This window comes from Pseudonaja textilis, chromosome 6, assembly GCF_049901715.1.
Source record: "Pseudonaja textilis isolate UNSWEBS1 chromosome 6, rPseTex1.2, whole genome shotgun sequence".
Classification (NCBI taxonomy): domain Eukaryota; kingdom Metazoa; phylum Chordata; class Lepidosauria; order Squamata; family Elapidae; genus Pseudonaja; species Pseudonaja textilis.
This window is the reverse complement of record NC_141995.1, coordinates 44,174,850-44,192,677: the sequence shown is the minus strand read 5'-3', so window position 1 is coordinate 44,192,677 and position 17,828 is coordinate 44,174,850. Positions and strand designations below refer to the sequence as shown.

General features: G+C 35.8%; 1 protein-coding gene across 11 annotated transcripts in view; it reads right to left on the bottom strand.

The window, feature by feature from the left end:
- Positions 1–17,828, bottom strand: part of NEK1 (NIMA related kinase 1) — a 67,255-nt gene that overhangs the window by 9,427 nt on the left and 40,000 nt on the right. For 7 of the 11 annotated variants that reach the window (XM_026699708.2, XM_026699711.2, XM_026699710.2 and 4 more), the window contains 10 exons: positions 17,532–17,627; positions 16,631–16,777; positions 14,292–14,354; positions 13,426–13,651; positions 10,551–10,703; positions 5,329–5,493; positions 3,780–3,894; positions 3,580–3,683; positions 1,399–1,610; positions 401–552 (listed from right to left, as the gene is read on the bottom strand). In XM_026699708.2, the coding sequence (XP_026555493.2) occupies positions 401–552; positions 1,399–1,610; positions 3,580–3,683; positions 3,780–3,894; positions 5,329–5,493; positions 10,551–10,703; positions 13,426–13,651; positions 14,292–14,354; positions 16,631–16,777; positions 17,532–17,627 (1,433 nt within the window). Of the gene's footprint in view, positions 1–400; positions 553–1,398; positions 1,611–3,579; positions 3,684–3,775; positions 3,895–5,328; positions 5,494–10,550; positions 10,704–13,425; positions 13,652–14,291; positions 14,355–16,630; positions 16,778–17,531; positions 17,628–17,828 lie in introns of those variants that run through there. The other 4 variants (XM_026699712.2, XM_087936435.1, XM_087936437.1 and 1 more) reach the window with 2 other exon arrangements.

Sequence of the window (17,828 nt, the reverse complement as noted above, 5' to 3'; positions counted from 1 at the left end):
GAAGTACATTAAAACTTAATGTATTGTAAAGAAATAAAAAATAGTTAGATTTTTTACTTTTGCATTTTTATTACTGTTCAAAATATGTTCTAATCCAAACTGTTTTCCCTTCCTGATTAAAGACACCAACATCCACAGCATAACCTAGACTTCTTCAAGCTGTGCACCTCAAGCGTACTGGGGACCAAACACTCAAACATACTGGGGACCAAACACTTGAGCATGCTAGTTGGACCTCTGCAAGCTGCAGTCCAAGTCCTTTGAAGAGTACCAGACTGAGATAGCAAACAACCCCTTTTTAAAAATGTACCTTTTATTAATACTATCATTTATTTTAATTCTCATAAAAATCATTGCAAACACATCCTCTAAATATTTTTAGTGAAGTAGGACAGCTCACATTTCTTCAGAATCTGAATGTTCTTTAATTGGTACATCTTCCACATCATCAATTTCAAGATTCTCTTGATTTTGGACATCTGCAACACTGGGAACATCAACTAATATTCTATATAATTTTGAAAGATCTGGAAGAGAACATGTCCTCAGCAACTGAAATGAAATAGTGCATTACATGAATAGATTAAATAAAAAAGCAAAGCTTACATCAAGATAACATAGAATCTTAATCAAGATTTGAATATAAAATATTGTAACAAATTTATCTTTATTTATTACTTTTTATCTCTTAAGAATGAAGCAACTATACTGTTTGGCAATGGGAAGAAATTATAGGTTGTTATAATAGGTTAAACTATGTTAGTTTTCATGACAAAACTGATTTTTTCTCATTATGTAATAAAAGTTTATTATAATATACTTTTTCACAACTTTTAAATTCTTAAACTAAATTTTGATTTCAAACATAATATCCCAGAATGCCATCTGTTTCCAACATTACAAAATGTCTCCTTTTTTAATATAAAAACTTTTGTATGTAATTCTTGTGCTGTACAGCAGCGGTTCCCAACCTTTTGGTACCAGGGGCTGGTTTCATGAAAGACCATTTTTTCCAAAGACCAGGGGACGAAGCAGAGGGCTGGAATGATTTTTATTTTGTCCCTCTAGCTCACCTCTAGCTAGCTCACCTCTAGCTATGTAGCCCGGTTCCTAATAGGCCATAGACCAGTACTGATCTGTGTCCCAGGAGTTGGGAAGCCCTGCTATACAGATCAGATATCATAATTTTATAATCATTTAAAAGAAATGCTATATCTACTAGCAAATAAATCCATACATGTTCATGTAAACTGAGAAGCTGAAAAGTCATAAGCTTACAGAATAACCAAAACCCAACATTTTATATTAACTTATGTGGATTAATTAGTTCATAAAATGTGTTTGCTTTCAATTATAGGATTTAGATTGTGAAAGATATTAAAGATTTTTAACACTTGCCTTTGGGTTGTTTGCATCAAATAGACCCGTAGAAAGCCCTATCAACACTGAATTTTTGCCTTTTGTTTTCTCTGGTGATACAGAGCGTGACCTTGTTGGAAGAGAATCTTCAAAGGAAGACTGTGCTGAAAGAACTGGAAAAGCCACTAGTCTTGCTTGGTGTTCCTGGACCTTCTGAAAAAAGGGTTCAGGCAGTGGAGGGCTGTTGGTCTCTGGTATGATAAAGACCAAATTATTTTACAAATACATATGCAATAGTAATTGAAGGGCTCCAATTAAGTAAAAGAATGACATGATTCAGACATCTGAAGGAATTTTCTACTTAGCGAGCGTTTTAGAATTAAAATATGAATACTGTACATTGTTATTAAAACAATCCATCAGCATTCCCTGCTACCAGTTAACTTTAATCAATTTTATGTTCAAGTCATTAAATTTTATCTACCTAATGAATGTTAAGAAGTTCTGTCAATCAAATTTGGTTCTTTTTAATTCATGACTGTTTCTACTGCAATACTGTTGAAAAAAGAATTGCTGCTCAGCTCAAGACAAATAATGATCAGTCCCAAGTTTTGGGCTTATTACGTAGATCTGACAATTGTACAAAAAGAACAAAAGCAGGTAAACTTGATTCTAAAAGACTGTTCAACTGGATTCTTCCTCTCCTTGTTCTCAGGATTACTACTATCAACTATCCTGTGTAAAAGATTCCAGACTTAGTTTACATAACATTTATTGCATTTTTCATTATAATTTCTAATAGCACTTCCAGTGCTTAAGACAGACTTATAAATCCTCTTTTAATAGTAAAGATATCAAAGTCTTAATACAATGTTTTCATTGTAACCACAATAGTTAGCTTTTCTATAATTATTTCTTTAAATTTGTGCTTCATTCATAATTCATTGAATTAAATAGTAAAAATTAACTGTCCTCCATACTGCTATAGACTATGAAACCCTGTGTGAGAGAAAAGTGGATATTTTTCAGCAGGATAAATGGCAAAAGGACAAGAATTCTTTCACTCATCACATGATCTCTTTTCTGTGTCATCTGAATTTTTTTCTTTCTAAATCCTTGTACTTATCAGAAAGAAACAGATTTAAAGACAAAATTCTGCTGACAGTTCTGATCCCTAAGAATATTGGGATTACAAGAGGTTTATCTTCAGGTAGGTGGATTTTGTTACACAGGTTTCCTATTTACATTGAAACAACAAAGAAAAAAATAATGAGGGTGAGACTGGCCCCAACTAGCGTTCTGAAAAGCCTTTAAACAGGATTGTTATCTAGGCATGTGGGTCAGATTTGTTAAGGATGCAAATGTTTTCTCATCTGCCATTGTATTATTATAGTTTTATTATGTTCCTCATATTGTTAACTGCCTAGATTTGTTGTAAATGGACTGCCGTATACATGTACTTAAATAAATAAATAAATACCCAGACACACCCAATCCAGTCCCATTTTACATTTAAAGACCTAAGGATGTTAATTAGTTTATGTAAGGATGTCTTATGGTCGACTATATTCTCTTCCAGAAGGAACACTTTAAATGTGTGGGGTCTTTGGTGTTCTCTGAGCTTGATTTTTTTTTTTTTGCACATGTTTCAAAATCAGTGCTATGCACCTTCATTTCAACCCTGACTACAAATATTCTGCTTTATTGGTACTTTAAATGTGTCTTGTGTGCATGCATGTGTGTTATGTATGTGCATACATATCAATCTATCAGTCAGCGGGAATCTCAGAGACTGCAAAATACATTATTATTTATTAAATGTATTTGTGCGGACTCTGGCAGCTTACAATATAAAATAGTATAAAACAGTAAACAATAGATATAGCATTAGAATTAATAAATAATTTGTTAAATTAGCTAAGACGAGGGAATCTTCACATGTCTTCATTTCTAGGAAGGGCATTAAATAAATCCATAAATGTTCCTAAAGATAGAAATGTTAGATGACTGCTGCCCAATGTTCACCAAGATAAATAGGGATCATCAATATATTCTCAGTGCTTTTGTAACTACCTGTCCCTACATGCCAGCTATTTGGGGAAAATTCTCTAATAGCATCTATTTTGTGTCTATACCCACAAATGTTCTGAAATTTCCAAATGTACCAATCAATCCAAAAATTTGGGGGGAGTTTCGCTTTAAACAACTGCAGTTGCTGACCTACTGATTGTTCATCATGGATTGGTATTTTTTTATGAATTCCATCTTCTACAGCAAGATCTTTGTTGTCCTCGTAGTGACAATTATCAGCATGAACTTCTGACCTGTGGGAGGATCACAGGAAAAAAAAAGCAAATAATTTATTATTAGTTTGTCAAAAATTGATTTTCAAATGGAGGCGTATAAAATATGGGACTTACATTGTTTTCTTTTCTTCTCCTTCATTAACCCACACTTCAGCAACAGGAAACATATTTGTTTGACATTTGTTTGTTTGGGTTTCTTCTAGCAATTCTGTTTCCAAATCATCTGATTCTGTGGGGAAAATTTTTTAGCTCTTCTGAAAATGTTTACACACAGTAAATTCAGCAGAAGGGCATACACTCTTTTGAAATATTAAGCACGAATATCATTTAAAAATCTTTAACAGGACTCAAAAATAGCAATAGCAAGCTATAACCAGTCAAGTCATATTTAAAAACGCTACATGAAATGTTATTAAATACTTCTCTGTGTTTACATGTTTCAATTATGGCTGATTGAATTATTCAACTAGATATAGACCTGAACTTATGACTAGTTGCTTAGCAACCATTCAATTTCACAACAAACCTCTCAAGGCTACTTATGATCCAGTTCCAAAGTCCCAGCAGCTCCCCCCAAACTCCGTGTGTCAAATGATCATATTTTGGGTGCTTAGTACATTTACAGCTGTTTGCAGTATCATGGAATCACATGATGATGATTTCCTGTTTTTGCCACATAGTTCCTACTTTGGGCAAAAATGCCTCACAGCAAAAGACTGCCACATTCTCTTAGCAAGTGCCACAAAGAAGATAGTGAAATTGGGTTGGTCATTGGGTGAACCACTTTATGACCATTACAGGGATTGCTGTTATAGTCATAAGTTAAGGACTACCTGTAACAGCGTTTGTCAACTAATCCAATGCACTGACACCTTGGACAGTTTACAATAAGAACTATAAGAACAGAAGTAAAGAATATATAAAAAATAAATATAATTAAAATACTCTTGTACAATCAATCAGGACCAAAAGTATGCTGGAATAAAACAGTTAGGTAGATTACTTCATATAAGTAACAAATTCTTGTCAAGTTTCTTTAACATATTTTTTCTTGCTTGATTAGAATAATACCACTTAAATATACTGTCATGCTCCTTGTGGAGACTGACTCTGACTCTGAGAGAGAGGAGGAATAGCCGACAGGGAATGGAAGTCTGGCTCCGGAGGTTGTGGAGGAGGCTGGAGAAGGGCAGAGGCCGGCTGAGCAATCAGAGGAGGACCCAGGCCCATCCCCTATCCATCCTAGAGCACGCAGGAAGGAGAGGATAAGGGAGAGATGTGGTCTACTCGGGAGGAGAGGGCCTTGATCCTCTTCATGAGCTGCAGCTGTGACGACTGAATAAGAGGACAGATCTGCATATGGGCAAATGCTGGAAACAAAGTGTGGAAATATCTCTAGTTTATGGTTCCTCTCTGAGTTTGGCGTCCTTCCCAGTATGTGTTATTTGTGGACGTCCTCCAGCCCTTATCTTGCCTGGTTTATGTTGCTTTTTGTGTTGCTTCTTGTAACTGTTTGTGTGGGAGTCTTCCGACAAGGATATTCAGAGCTTGGAAGCAAAGTGAAAGAATAAAAGGGGCTTCACCTGTTTTCTGTGACTGTGTTTGTTTTGTATCCCACCCTGGGTCATCACATATACTTAAATTGAGAATTGGCAAGACATACCCTCCATCAGAGTAGGTTCAGATAACTGGGATAACTCAGATCCAGGAAGCCTCGCTGTTGCCATATTTTCACTATTATCAGCTCCAACAGATGATTTTTCTTCAACAGAAGTTTCTGCTCTAGTATCATCACTCTTTCCTGCTGCTAAAGTTGTCTTTGACGCTTCTACAGAAAAACAACCATGTTATCATTTGAAACATACTTCTTACTGAATTCCTTTCAGCAGGCATGAAATGTAGCATTCAGTACTCGGAAAGCTGAATTTTTAATCCATGTTATTTTAAAACTGTACTGCAATTGCAAAAAAATCCACAGATTATCCCATCTTGGAATTTAAAAGAAATTATTAAGTAAAAATGAATATCTTTAATGAACTAAGGTATAACTTTTAACTTTAATCTAGGTACTGCTGTTTAAGAATAAATTTAACAGCAAACACTTTTTTCCATCCATTTAAAATCCAGAGATCAAAATCAGTTTACCAGTTAACACTTTGGACAAAAAACAGCAATTTTGCTTTTTTCATAAATTCTGACAGGTGTGTACTAGACTATTTCTTAGGGAATGTATTCATCCCTTGATCCACACAAGAAAGTAATCCCCACCCCACCCCCCGTTAATGATAACTAACCTTCTGGCAATGAGAACATCTTCCAAAAGGCCACTTCTGCAATCTAAGAATCTAGGCAGGTTCAAGGTTGAAAAGGTGGATGCTCAAGTAGACTTAAAGCCTACTTTAAGGTTTTAAAGGCCAATGTCCGTGTTCTAGAAAACAAACTCCAACTCCAAAAAACCCCGAGACAGCCATTTTCTCAAAATTCCATTTTTTTAGAGTTGTCATACTGGCACATCTGGGAAAACTCCAATCTGAGAGTTCCGGGTTTTCCCTTAGTAAATGAAAATCAAAGACTCATCCCCTGCACCCTTTAGTTCATCACATGGCCCAATCACCATCTGTCCCAACTGGAGACTCTAACCATTCCTTGACCAGGTGCAGGATGACATAACCTTGACTGAAAAGAAGAATGCTATTATGTCTAACTACATACACTCTAAGACATCCCTCCTCCCAATTTCCCAGACATAGGAATGTGGCAGCATGGAAGCTTCTGGTGCTAATATGGCTTCCAAGGCTGACAGTGAACATCAATCTCTTAAACTACAGTAGTGGTCGACTTACAACCATTTTTCACATTTATGGCTATTGCAGCAACCCCATGATCACATGACCAAAATTTGTATGCTTGGAGGACTTCTGGCTGTGCTCCATCGTGTTCAGAATGGGGTCCACGATCGTCTGCAGCTTCGCTCTGAGCTCTTTTGTTGGAAGGTCCCAATCGGGACTGGAACTACCCTGGAGGGGTGGTGAAGAAAGGGGGACTGTCTGACAGGTAGAGGGGAGCCGCATCTCTCCTCCCGGTTAAGGAAAACCTCCTCCAAAGATGAGTTGCAGTGACAGTCAAAATGGCTGTCATGAAGGCAGGAGGCAGTCTGAAAACCTAAGACTGTGCTGGGAGCAAAGAGTTAGTGAGCAGTGTGAGAACTGGGTGAAAATACTTCTGAGCTACTAAAGGTAACCCCGATAAAAATAACAGAAAAGAGAACTCATAAAGATTGGGACTGGTGGCGATTTTAAAAGATAGAGAAGTATTTGTGAAAGAACTTAATCCTTAAAACTGAAACGGAAGGGAAATAACTTAAAGGGAACATTCTTATATCTTTTTTTTATAAAATTGGAACTGGTGATTGTACAGGATTTGGTGTTGGATAAACATTACTTAAAATGCTGTAATTGACGGTGGAAAAAGAATATAACAACTAACAATTAACAATACTGATAAATTTGACAAAAGATTAAAGAAACAGTTAAAAAAAAGGTGGAAAATGGAAACTGATATAAGAGCACCATCTGCTGTTAAAAGAAAAATCCTGTAGATCCCGACAACTAGACTTTTTAAAGTTAAAATTAAAGAAAAATAAAAGGAATTGTATTGTTAAAAGGCCCCAGAAAATTGGAATATTGACTTTAAATCAGTGAAGGAATATATATGAAGATTTCCCCTGAGATTTGGATATGTGAAAATAAATAGATTGATGGACTTTGGGATATAAAGACTGGTGGATATTGGATTTACAGACAGGAGAAAAAGAAAAAAAATGTTGGTTTAAATGAAGACGCTGGACAACTGGATAACTGGACAATTGGACAGAAAAATAAAATAAGCAAATAAAAATGAGCAAAATATGCAAAGAAACAGTACTGGAACTACAAACTATAAGAGAATGATGAACAGAAACATTACAGACTTACTGAGTAAAATACAGAATATGGAAGAAAATTCAAAAATGGCGATGCAAACTACAGAAGAAATTATAGAAGAAAAACAAGAAGGGCAGACGGAGGAGGAGCTAAATAGACGAGAAACCAGCAAGACGGAACAACAAACAAAGCGAAAGGGAAAAGGGGAAATAAAACGTAAAATGTTAATGATTGAGGTAATAAACACAGGGAAGGAAATTTGGAGAGCTAAACAACAAAGGGGGGAAATTCAAAGAAAGGTTTCTGAGAGAACAGGGGCAAAACTAGATAATTGGGAAGAGAAGCAGAGGAAAAAAACAGAAAAAAGAGGAATAATAGCAATAGTATTTAGACTTATATACTGCTTTATAGTGCTTTACAGCCCTCTCTAAGCAGTTTACAAAATCAGCATATTGCCCCCAACAATTTGGGTCCTCATTTTACCCACCTTGGAAGGATGGAAGGCTGAGTCAACCTTGAGCCTGGTGGGATTTGAACTGCCAAATTGTAGGCAGCTGGCTGCAGGAGTAGCTTGCAATACTGTACTCTAACCACTGCACCAGAGGCTCCTTATAATAAGCAAGAGAAAGGGTCAAAAATGATAGAAAATGGGAGGCAAAGTAAGAAGACATTAATAAATGCTGAAAGGAAAGCAAGAGACGATGGTTAAAGAGAGGAAGGATAGAGATTCCACATGAAGAGATATTATAGGAGCTAAGATATATAGTGACTGATTTTGATAAAATGGGAAAAACGGGAATTCAAGACCTAGTATTAAAGATAATTGTTAACCAGAAGAAATACAAGGTTGAATATTTTAATTGGAATAAATATGGAATTTTCATTATAAGACTACTGTTTAAGACATGTAATTGTTAATGGGATATATGTAAAAGTAATATATTATGGGGAAAGAAAGTCATGTGGAATCTGAGGGGGAAATATAGATATATATAAGGTATAGTAATAGATAAAAACATACATATTGTTATTAGAATGTATAGCCTGTTAAATGAATATAAGATGGAAAATATGACCTATGTACTGTAATGAGATTAGAGACGGACTTATGCTAAAAATATAACAGTGGCACAACTAACATTAAAAGGGGATAAATATTGGATAATACAACCTAAGATGAATATATGAATGATTACCTGAATGATATAATTTGTTAAATTCTGCAAATATGACTATTAGGAGAATATGTATAATACAAAAATGATATCAAAAATATAGAGAATGATATAAAGCAATGCATGAGAATATGGAATAACAAAAGCTGGTACATGTAATAATATTAAATTAGATAAGAAAATTGATAATATGAATATGAAATTAGGATCATGTTTCTGATTGGAATGTTAAATGACCTGGAACCACGCTATTCACCCGATGATGTATGTAAATAAATAAAAATAAAAATTTATTGGGAACAAAAATTTGAATGCTTGGCAACTGGCATGTATTTATTGCAGTTGTTCTGTCCATGGTCATGTGATCAGCTTTTGTGATCTTCTGACAAGCAAAGTTAATGGGGATGCCGGATACACTCAACAACCATGTTATTAACTTAACAACTGCAGTGATTTATTTAATGACTATGGCAAGAAAGTTGTAAAATGAGGCAAAACATTACTTAACTGTCTTATTACTGTCATTGCTTAACAGAAACTTTGGGCTCAATTGCAGCGATAAGTCAAGGACTACCTTTATGTCAAGTAAACACCTAAAAATCTTTACAAGTATTTACGAATTCTGCATCATTCTGCTTAGCACAAGGGTCCTCAATCTCTGGGCTGTGAGATTTTTGCAACTAGGCTGCAGAAATGGTGGGTGAGCACATGCCTGCCTGCCCACACACAAGGACACACAAGCACGTTGATGCAAACTCCACTTGTATGAGCAGCAAATGTACATGCATGGCACTTGCGCAAATGGAGCTGCGCGCACACGCTTGCTGGCTTCTTGAGTGGAACCATCCCCTCTCTCCTCCTCTCCCCGATGGTCTGCAAGGCCAGAAACGTTGAGGAAACGGCTTAGTAAATGCAATTTGTTTATTTGTCCACACAGACTTGCAGGAGCTTACACAAGGACAGCAATAAAACTATCCACAATAAGAAACATAACAGAAACATTGATAATAAACAATCTAATAGGGTAATATGCAAACATTATGTCGCAGGCAAGAGTTATGAAAGTTGGCCAGAACAGAAGGTCTAAGGGTAGGCCAGAACAGTAGGCCTGAAGCAAAGGACTGACATCTCCCACAACCAGGTAGTCACAGTTCCACTATCTCCAAGCGTCTGACACAGATCCAGCCCAGAATTATGAGCACGTTAAATGACACCTTATCCACATTAATCATGTTGACATGATTAATGAGACCCAGATAATCTTGCAACATCACCTGACCCAGAAATAAAATATATATTAAGGTGGGATTTTTAAATTAGGTTCCATGGAACCCAAATATTTCAATGGGATCTGCAGCACTAAAATAATGGTGGCGGGGGATGGTGGGGGGAACCAAGTCTTCCCACACCAACTTCTTGTAGAAAGGTTTTTCTTTCCCTTAGTCACTAAGTTATACTGTAGTAGAAAGATGTGGCTTGCATCTAGAAATTATATCACTCTTGATCAGATTCCAAGAATTTCTAAAATAACAAATAGATTTTGTGGCTTGAAAAAACTCGAAAACCCCTGTATTAGCTAAAGGCTTTTAGCTTAAAAAAAGGTCCCTACTCTGAGTTGCCATTTTCAGAACCAAAGCAAAGAGGTTTTGTGCAAGATGTTTTACTCTTAATAATCAAGTAAAACCATACATTAGTTTAACGTTCTGCTAACTACAATTCATGAAAAATTCAAAAATGTAAGCATGTAGATTTCAAAACTACAAATGATAGCTTTAGCTTAGCCTTACCATTGGTAATGTTTAAGTTATCCATAAGATCAGTTTGAAGCTGTAATTCAACTTCCCCAAGTTTCTTCAGTACAGAATCAATAGAACTATTATCCCAAACTTTTCGTTGGGGTTCAGCAACTTCTAATTTAATAACTTCTCCAAATGTTTGTGCTGTAGGAAAAATTTAACATGTTAGCCAAAATGTATCTTTAAAAAACAATATATGGGAAGATATTTTTGTTTGTACATTCAGTAAAAGCTGAGAGAGCCATCTCTGAATATCTCCGCATTGTTTTTAAACTTTAAATGATCCTTAAAATGAATAAAGTGACAGTGTTGTGGCCTGTAAATGTATTTCTAATATAACAATCCTATCAAGCCAATTTCATTTGGTATAAATTAATATGAGTTAAATTTATGTGAATAAACGTTATTTAAGAAAGACTGATTAGTATTAGCTGGCAAAATATTCTATAGAACTCAAGAATAACTATTATTCCATCTTTTTAGATAAATGAGAAAGAAAAAGTTTTAATGACATAACAGATGTTATTTTTCACACATACTAATAAAGTGAACCCCTTCATGGATCACTGCTTTGTCGTGGCTAAGGGGCTTGTGCAGCTCAATGAAGCAATGAGCTATGTTGTGCAGGGCCACCCAAGACAGACAGGTCATAGCAGAGAGTTCTGACAAAATGTGATCCACCAGAAAAATAAATGGCTACCCACTCCAGTATCTTTGACATGAAACCCCATGGACAATACCAAAAACCAAAAACATATGACCAGGGGTGGGATTCTACCGTTCGGACAGGTTTGGCTGAACCGGTTGTTACGATTCTGTGGAGTTTGGAGAACTGGCAAATCACATCACTGGCTGGCCCCTCCCCTCCCCACACCCCTCCCAGTCACTCCTAATCTCGCATGCGCGCCATCACTGCCTGCATTCTTTCGCCCATCGCTTCCTGCAGCCAGCCATCGAGCCATCAAGCCATTGCTGCCTGTCTTCTGCCACGGCCCTGCCTAATCTGATTCTGATCTCCCTGGGTGAGTGAGACTCCAAGAAAACCCAGCCATCGTTGCCTGGCCAGACATCATTGCTGCCTGGCCTTTCACCGTCAATCGGTAAGTGAGGAGGCAAGCAATCCCCTGGTCGCCTACCTGCAGGCATCACCAGCCTTGGTTGAGTCCTGACTCCCAGGCCGCCCAGCCACCCTCACCGAGGCCAATGCAGCAAGCTTAGCAAGCCTCAGTCAACTCAAGTCCTGGGCCGACTTAGCTGCCTCCGCCGCCAGCCAACTTGTCTGCTTTGCCTTTGCCTAACTTTTGGCAAATTGCTCTTTTTTATTTATAATATTTATTTATTTTTTAGTATCTGTTTTGTTTTTATTCATCTGTTTGTTTTTCCTTTGCTTTTTCCTATTAGGAAAATAAAAACAAAACAGAGACTAAAAAAATAAATACATAAATAAATATTATTTTGTTACACTACTATTATTGTTACACGTTGATACTTTTGTTATCAGAAGTATCAACATGTAACAGTAACAGTAGTATAACAAAATAATTTTAACAGTGTTATGCTTGGGAGAAAATCTGGAATAAGACTAGGATAGCAAAAGACTTTCTAAACTTCATAATATGGCACTGCTTAAACCAGTGGTAGTCAAAATTGTCCCTACCGTCCACTAGTGGACGTTCCAGCTTTTATGGTGGGCGGTAGGGTTTTGTCCCCTACTTTATAAATCACCATTACTGTGGAACCGGTGGGCAGTTAGAAAATTTTATTCCTAACAGATACAAAAGTGGATGGCAAGTATAAAAAGGTTGACTACCCCTGGCTTAAACCATCGTCTCCAACTTGTTTTAGATGATTTTATTAGGAAAATAAAGCAAGTAAATCATTTTAAAGTATTTATTGATAGGATATATGCTATTTTTCATCGATCCAAAAAGAACCTAACTGAACTTAACAAAATATCCAAACAACTTGAGATTGAACAGATGTTATATAGGGGAAAAACAGTCTCCAACAATAAAAATGAAGATTATTAATATTTATATGCTCAACATTAGTGTAATAGTGAGACTCTGTGTAATAGTGAGACTCTGGACAAAATTTAAAGAGTAAACAAAATAATGACCATGTATTATGAAGATGCTTTCTAGCTTGATGCAACAAGGCATTCAACCTTATTTTCAGGCAGAGAGCATGTGATCCAGATTCTTTGCCTTAGGCATGACACTGAACTCCTTTCTTAGCTCCATTATAGTTAAGCACAGAGAAAGATTGAACAGCTGGTTCTACAGAATAGATTAATAGAAAAACTGCCAGTTCTAAGTGAAGAAACAGGTGATTTAACTAGTAAGTTATATTTAAAGTTTACTACAATCCTAGATCACTATCAGATGGTATGATTCACGAGTATGCACAGGTTTCTTTGGATGCTCTAACAACACATAGTGTTGATATGTTCTTACTTTTTTGTTTTGAAAACTAGGTCATGTTCTTAATAATGCCATGCATCAAACTAGAAAATGAGTAAAAGTCAGAACAGAGCTCTGCCAAAAATAGGAATCTAGGATAAATCTCATAATCTAATCTCATAAATACTTATGAGATTAGGTTAATAGAACCATCAATAGTCTAAATAAAATAAATAAATAGAGCCCTAGACTAAGGCAAAAAATCTGGATCATGTGGTTGCCTTTCTTGGGTGGTAGGAATTTCACTGTTGAATACTGTCTCACATCTGATCTACTACGCATTGCAATTTGCATAATACATCTAGTGAAGTATACACAATCTATGTTAGGTATCATTAGGTTATGTGGTAGGATAAATATCTATATGTTGCTACAAAAGCAATTTGAAAACCAAGGCAATTTACCTTCTGTTAGAGAGAAGGATTCTTCCATTGTTAATTGTGCTAGTGGTACCACAAGCTGTGCCCCTGGTTCCCATTTCTTTCGATCAACTGAAACTGGACATATTACTGCTTGATGATTCTCGCCAGTCACAGGGACTTCAGAGGTTTCTTCAGGCTCCCTTTTCTCTTTCACATCTTCATGTGCTTTAAGATTTTGATTCAGCCTTCGAAGTATTTCTCGCTTGTTCTAAAAAGCAGAAAAATGTTTACAAAAAAACAAACTTTGTCCCCAAAGAGGACAAAATATTGTTACTCTCTCCATAAGTTATTTATAAAACAAGTTTCTTCTTGAAAGTTGGTGGTTGACGGGGGATTGGAATGGACTAATATCCCAGAACTAGCAGACTCTCTGAGAAAAATATTAAATAGCTCAAGCAAAATTATCATTTTTTTCTTTGATTTGATAGGCATTGTAGAGCTAGTTGATATATGCAGACAAAATATGAATTACTATTAGTTAGAGAATATACTTTTCTGAAAGACATGGATTCTTTTAAAAAATAGACATGACTTGGTTTTCAAAGAACTTGTCTGTTAATGATTCTAAAGCAGTGATATTATGAAATACTTTTTCATATCATAATCCTGTAAGTTTTGTATATAAAATAACATCTAATTCCTTAGTGGAGACTAAATGAAATGTTGCTACAAAAAAAAGCAACAGAGGAGGTTTATAAAAAGAAAAAACAATTTAGAATTTTAAGAATGTTAAGATTTAAGAATGATTTGGGATACAAACAAACCTTTTATTAGAGATTTTATATAACATAATAGTTGAATTTTTTAAAAATTGAAATGTAAGAACAAAACAATATAATTAAACTTACATGTATAGAAAGATCAGGTTTAATATCCCCTAAACCTTCCTGGGCAAGTACTGCGTTTTCATCCTACAAATCCAGATTGAAAATGTATGTCAAATACATTAAGTGATAGTCATGAGACTGGAAAAGTCTTTTGTCATTTCATTCTATCAATATGTTGACATAAAATTACTTATTCCTTATAATCCAGATTTCAGCTATGATAATTTAAATTTATACAGCAAGATTAATTTTGTGCTACTTATTTGACACAGTCATGAATTCTAAAAAGCATGCAAACTGTGACAGAACATCCGTCTTCATGGACATGCAGACAGTGGTGGGCTCCTGTAAAGTGGGAAAAGATTTCTTCTAATAACTGGAACCGTATGTTAATTTTCTGAGCAGTTTGGAGAACTGTTGTCGGAAGAATTTTTTTCTCTTTACAGGGCTAATCCTGCAAGGAACACAGCCAGTATTTCTAGCCTAATCCTTATCTTAATTGCCACCCCTGCTGCTTTAAGTGTTTTCAGAAACTGCCTCTGGGTTAAGCAGCCTCTGGTAACAGCCTTAATGGTTCAGTCAGACCAGACTTTCTCCGTGTTCCCGCCCCCCTTTTATTCATGGGGATTGAACAGCTATTTACAGAAAGGTTGGCATAGCCATAGAAGAAATGGCTGAGAGATAGGATACAAGCTTGGCATTCTGTCTTGATCTTTTTACTGCCTTTCTGAGGGCATGTGATTTTTCCTTAAATCTGGATGATTATCTTAGGACAGTGGTGCAAATGGATCTAATGATTTGTCAGTTCACTGAGAACAGATGTCTCTTGTCTATGAGGATTCTTCAGTCATCCAGGTCAGGGTTGTGCCAAAGGTGCTTTTTTCAAGAGGCAATTGTTCTTGGTTTCCAGAAAGTCCAGTTGCCTCTTGGAAAAGCACCTTTGTGACAGGAGTCTCTTGCATTGCTTCAGAGTGGCCAAGGCACATGACTGCTCACTGATAAGTGGATCCTCCCTCCAATTTGTTATAGTTTGTTTCAGTGGTGGAATTCAAAAACTTTTACTACCGGTTCTGTGGGTGTGGCTTGGTGGGCGTGGCAGAGGTGGTATTTGCTGGTTCTCTGAACTACTCAAAATTTCTGCTACCGGTTCTCCAGAACTGGTCAGAACCTGCTGAATACCACCTCTGGTTTGTTCTCATGATGATATGGCATACTAACATGGCACCAATTGTAGAAAGTTAGCACCACCCCTCTCCTAGAAGAATGAAACATTTTGAGAAATATTAAAAAGGAAGTATTTCCCTGGAAATTGAGAAACATGTTTTCTTAGAAGGAGAAAGCAGACTCCACCTTCCTTAATAGCCCACAGCAGATGCCAGCACTTAAGATGTAAAGAGATACCTATATTCATAGGCAAAAATTCCCCGAAGCAAGGTCTGAACAAAGACAGAATGGGATTAGCGCTTACTCAAGATAATGTTAATTTGTCTCTTTAGCTTGGCATTTTGTAGCCCAAATACGCCCGCCCACTTTCTGGAGAACTTAAATGACCTCTCTGCTTTATAAGCAAGAATTGGCTGTATTTTAATTTAATTTAATTTCTCAATGTGCTCTGGCAGTCTGCCTGATTTGTAATTCTGGGTTGCAGGTATTGCTGAGAAAAAGGAAGGTATTCAGATAGAATGGTTTAACTTTTCATGACAATAGTGACTCATTGATCTTCAGTGTGCATTTCCCCATTTCTAATCTAATGATTGGTATTTAGGGCAGCTTTTTGCAAACAAAGAAGCTTTTTGTATTTTTGTACAGGTAATCCTTGATTTACAACAGTTCATTTAGTGACCATTCAAAGTTACAATGGCACTGAAAAAGGTGACTTATGACCCATTTTTCACACTTACGATAATTGCAGCATCCTACGTCATGAGAGGCTGGGTGAGATTAAGCGCCCCTCCACGTGAGTGACATTGTTGGCCATGCCCAGTCACATGACCACCCAGCCATGTCCACCCAGCCAGTCATTAGGCAGAGAACCTGTTGTTAAAAAAATTGAAGCCTACCACTGCCTGCAGATAGATAGATAGATAGATAGATAGATAGATAGATAGATAGATAGATAGATAGATAGATAGATAGATAGATAGATAGATATATATATATATATATATATATATATATATATATATATATATATATATATATATATATATGTTTATTTCATGTGTGGTATCAATGCTATGTATATGTTCAAATTTGTTTTGATCCATTTTTACCATATTGAGAATAAGAAATTGTGAGATAGCAGAACAAATTTTTATCCAAAACTCTAAATCTTCTTATTTGCAAATGATATTACTTACTGCACCCACTTCCTTCAAAGCTGATGTTATTGTGATGATTCGTGGTGAATTGAGCTTTAGTCTAGTAGGAGAACTTTCCTCCTGCTTAGTATGTGTAGGACTTAATTCTGAAGCTCCTACTGGATTTTTTATCCCTTTGGATACCAGCTGTAATTATAATTCACACACACACATACACACACGCACGACAGTAAGGAAGAATCAAATATTAACACAAAAATGTAAAGATAGAAATACTTTCATTTCTTCTTCAATGAACAGCTTTATATTTTTCCACATATTACTGATTTTCATTTTTATAATTAAACTACTAAAATACTTTTCTGTTTTTTAATTCTACCTCATTTTATCATTAGGTAAGCGTGATAGTTAAAATCACTGAAAACTGAGTTATGAAGGTAAAACATTTTGTTGTAGTTAAACCACCTAGAAATTACGAGTTTATTGTTGCCTAGAAACAACTTCTTTTTCATGTCTTTTATCTAGTAGAAAAACAAAAAAACCAACTTCAATTTCATCTACATTTTCTGCACATTCAAGTACTTGGGAAGAGGACAGGTGATGATTACAGAAATTAAACCAAACATTTATGGATATAGGAATTCTTTACTCTGTCATCTAAACACAATCAATTCAATAATCTGAATAAGCACCTGAAATATGTCTCAGAGAGGCTTAAAGGGCAAGTCACAGACATGATCATGAAATAAGTCAATTTTCTGTCCAAGAAGGTCCAGTGACCAGATTCTCAAAATACAAAAGAAAAAAAATCAAAATCTCTGTTTTAAGAACGTTGTAGTATTTACACATTCTTAGTGCACTAAAAGGCAACACTTAGTTTAAAGTTTCGAAGAAAAAATGCAAGAACATAGAAAACATCCAATAGGTTAACATTTCTTACATGCTCTTCCCAAGCTTTCCTCTCTCTTTCATATGCGTCTTTTCTCTTTCGCTCTAACTGCTCTTTCAGGACTGCAGCCCGGGCATTTGCTTGTGCCTTGAATGTGATCAAAAAAGTATTTTTTTTAAACTAAGAAACCCTATTCTAATTCTATGGAAATTAATTACCAACTTCATTTCCATGATTTTCTATATTTTATATTTATAAAACTGTTTAAAATACTTTTGTATTGAATTTTAACTTATTAGATTCCCAAAAGCATATTATTACATCTCAGTTTCATGCATATTAAGAATT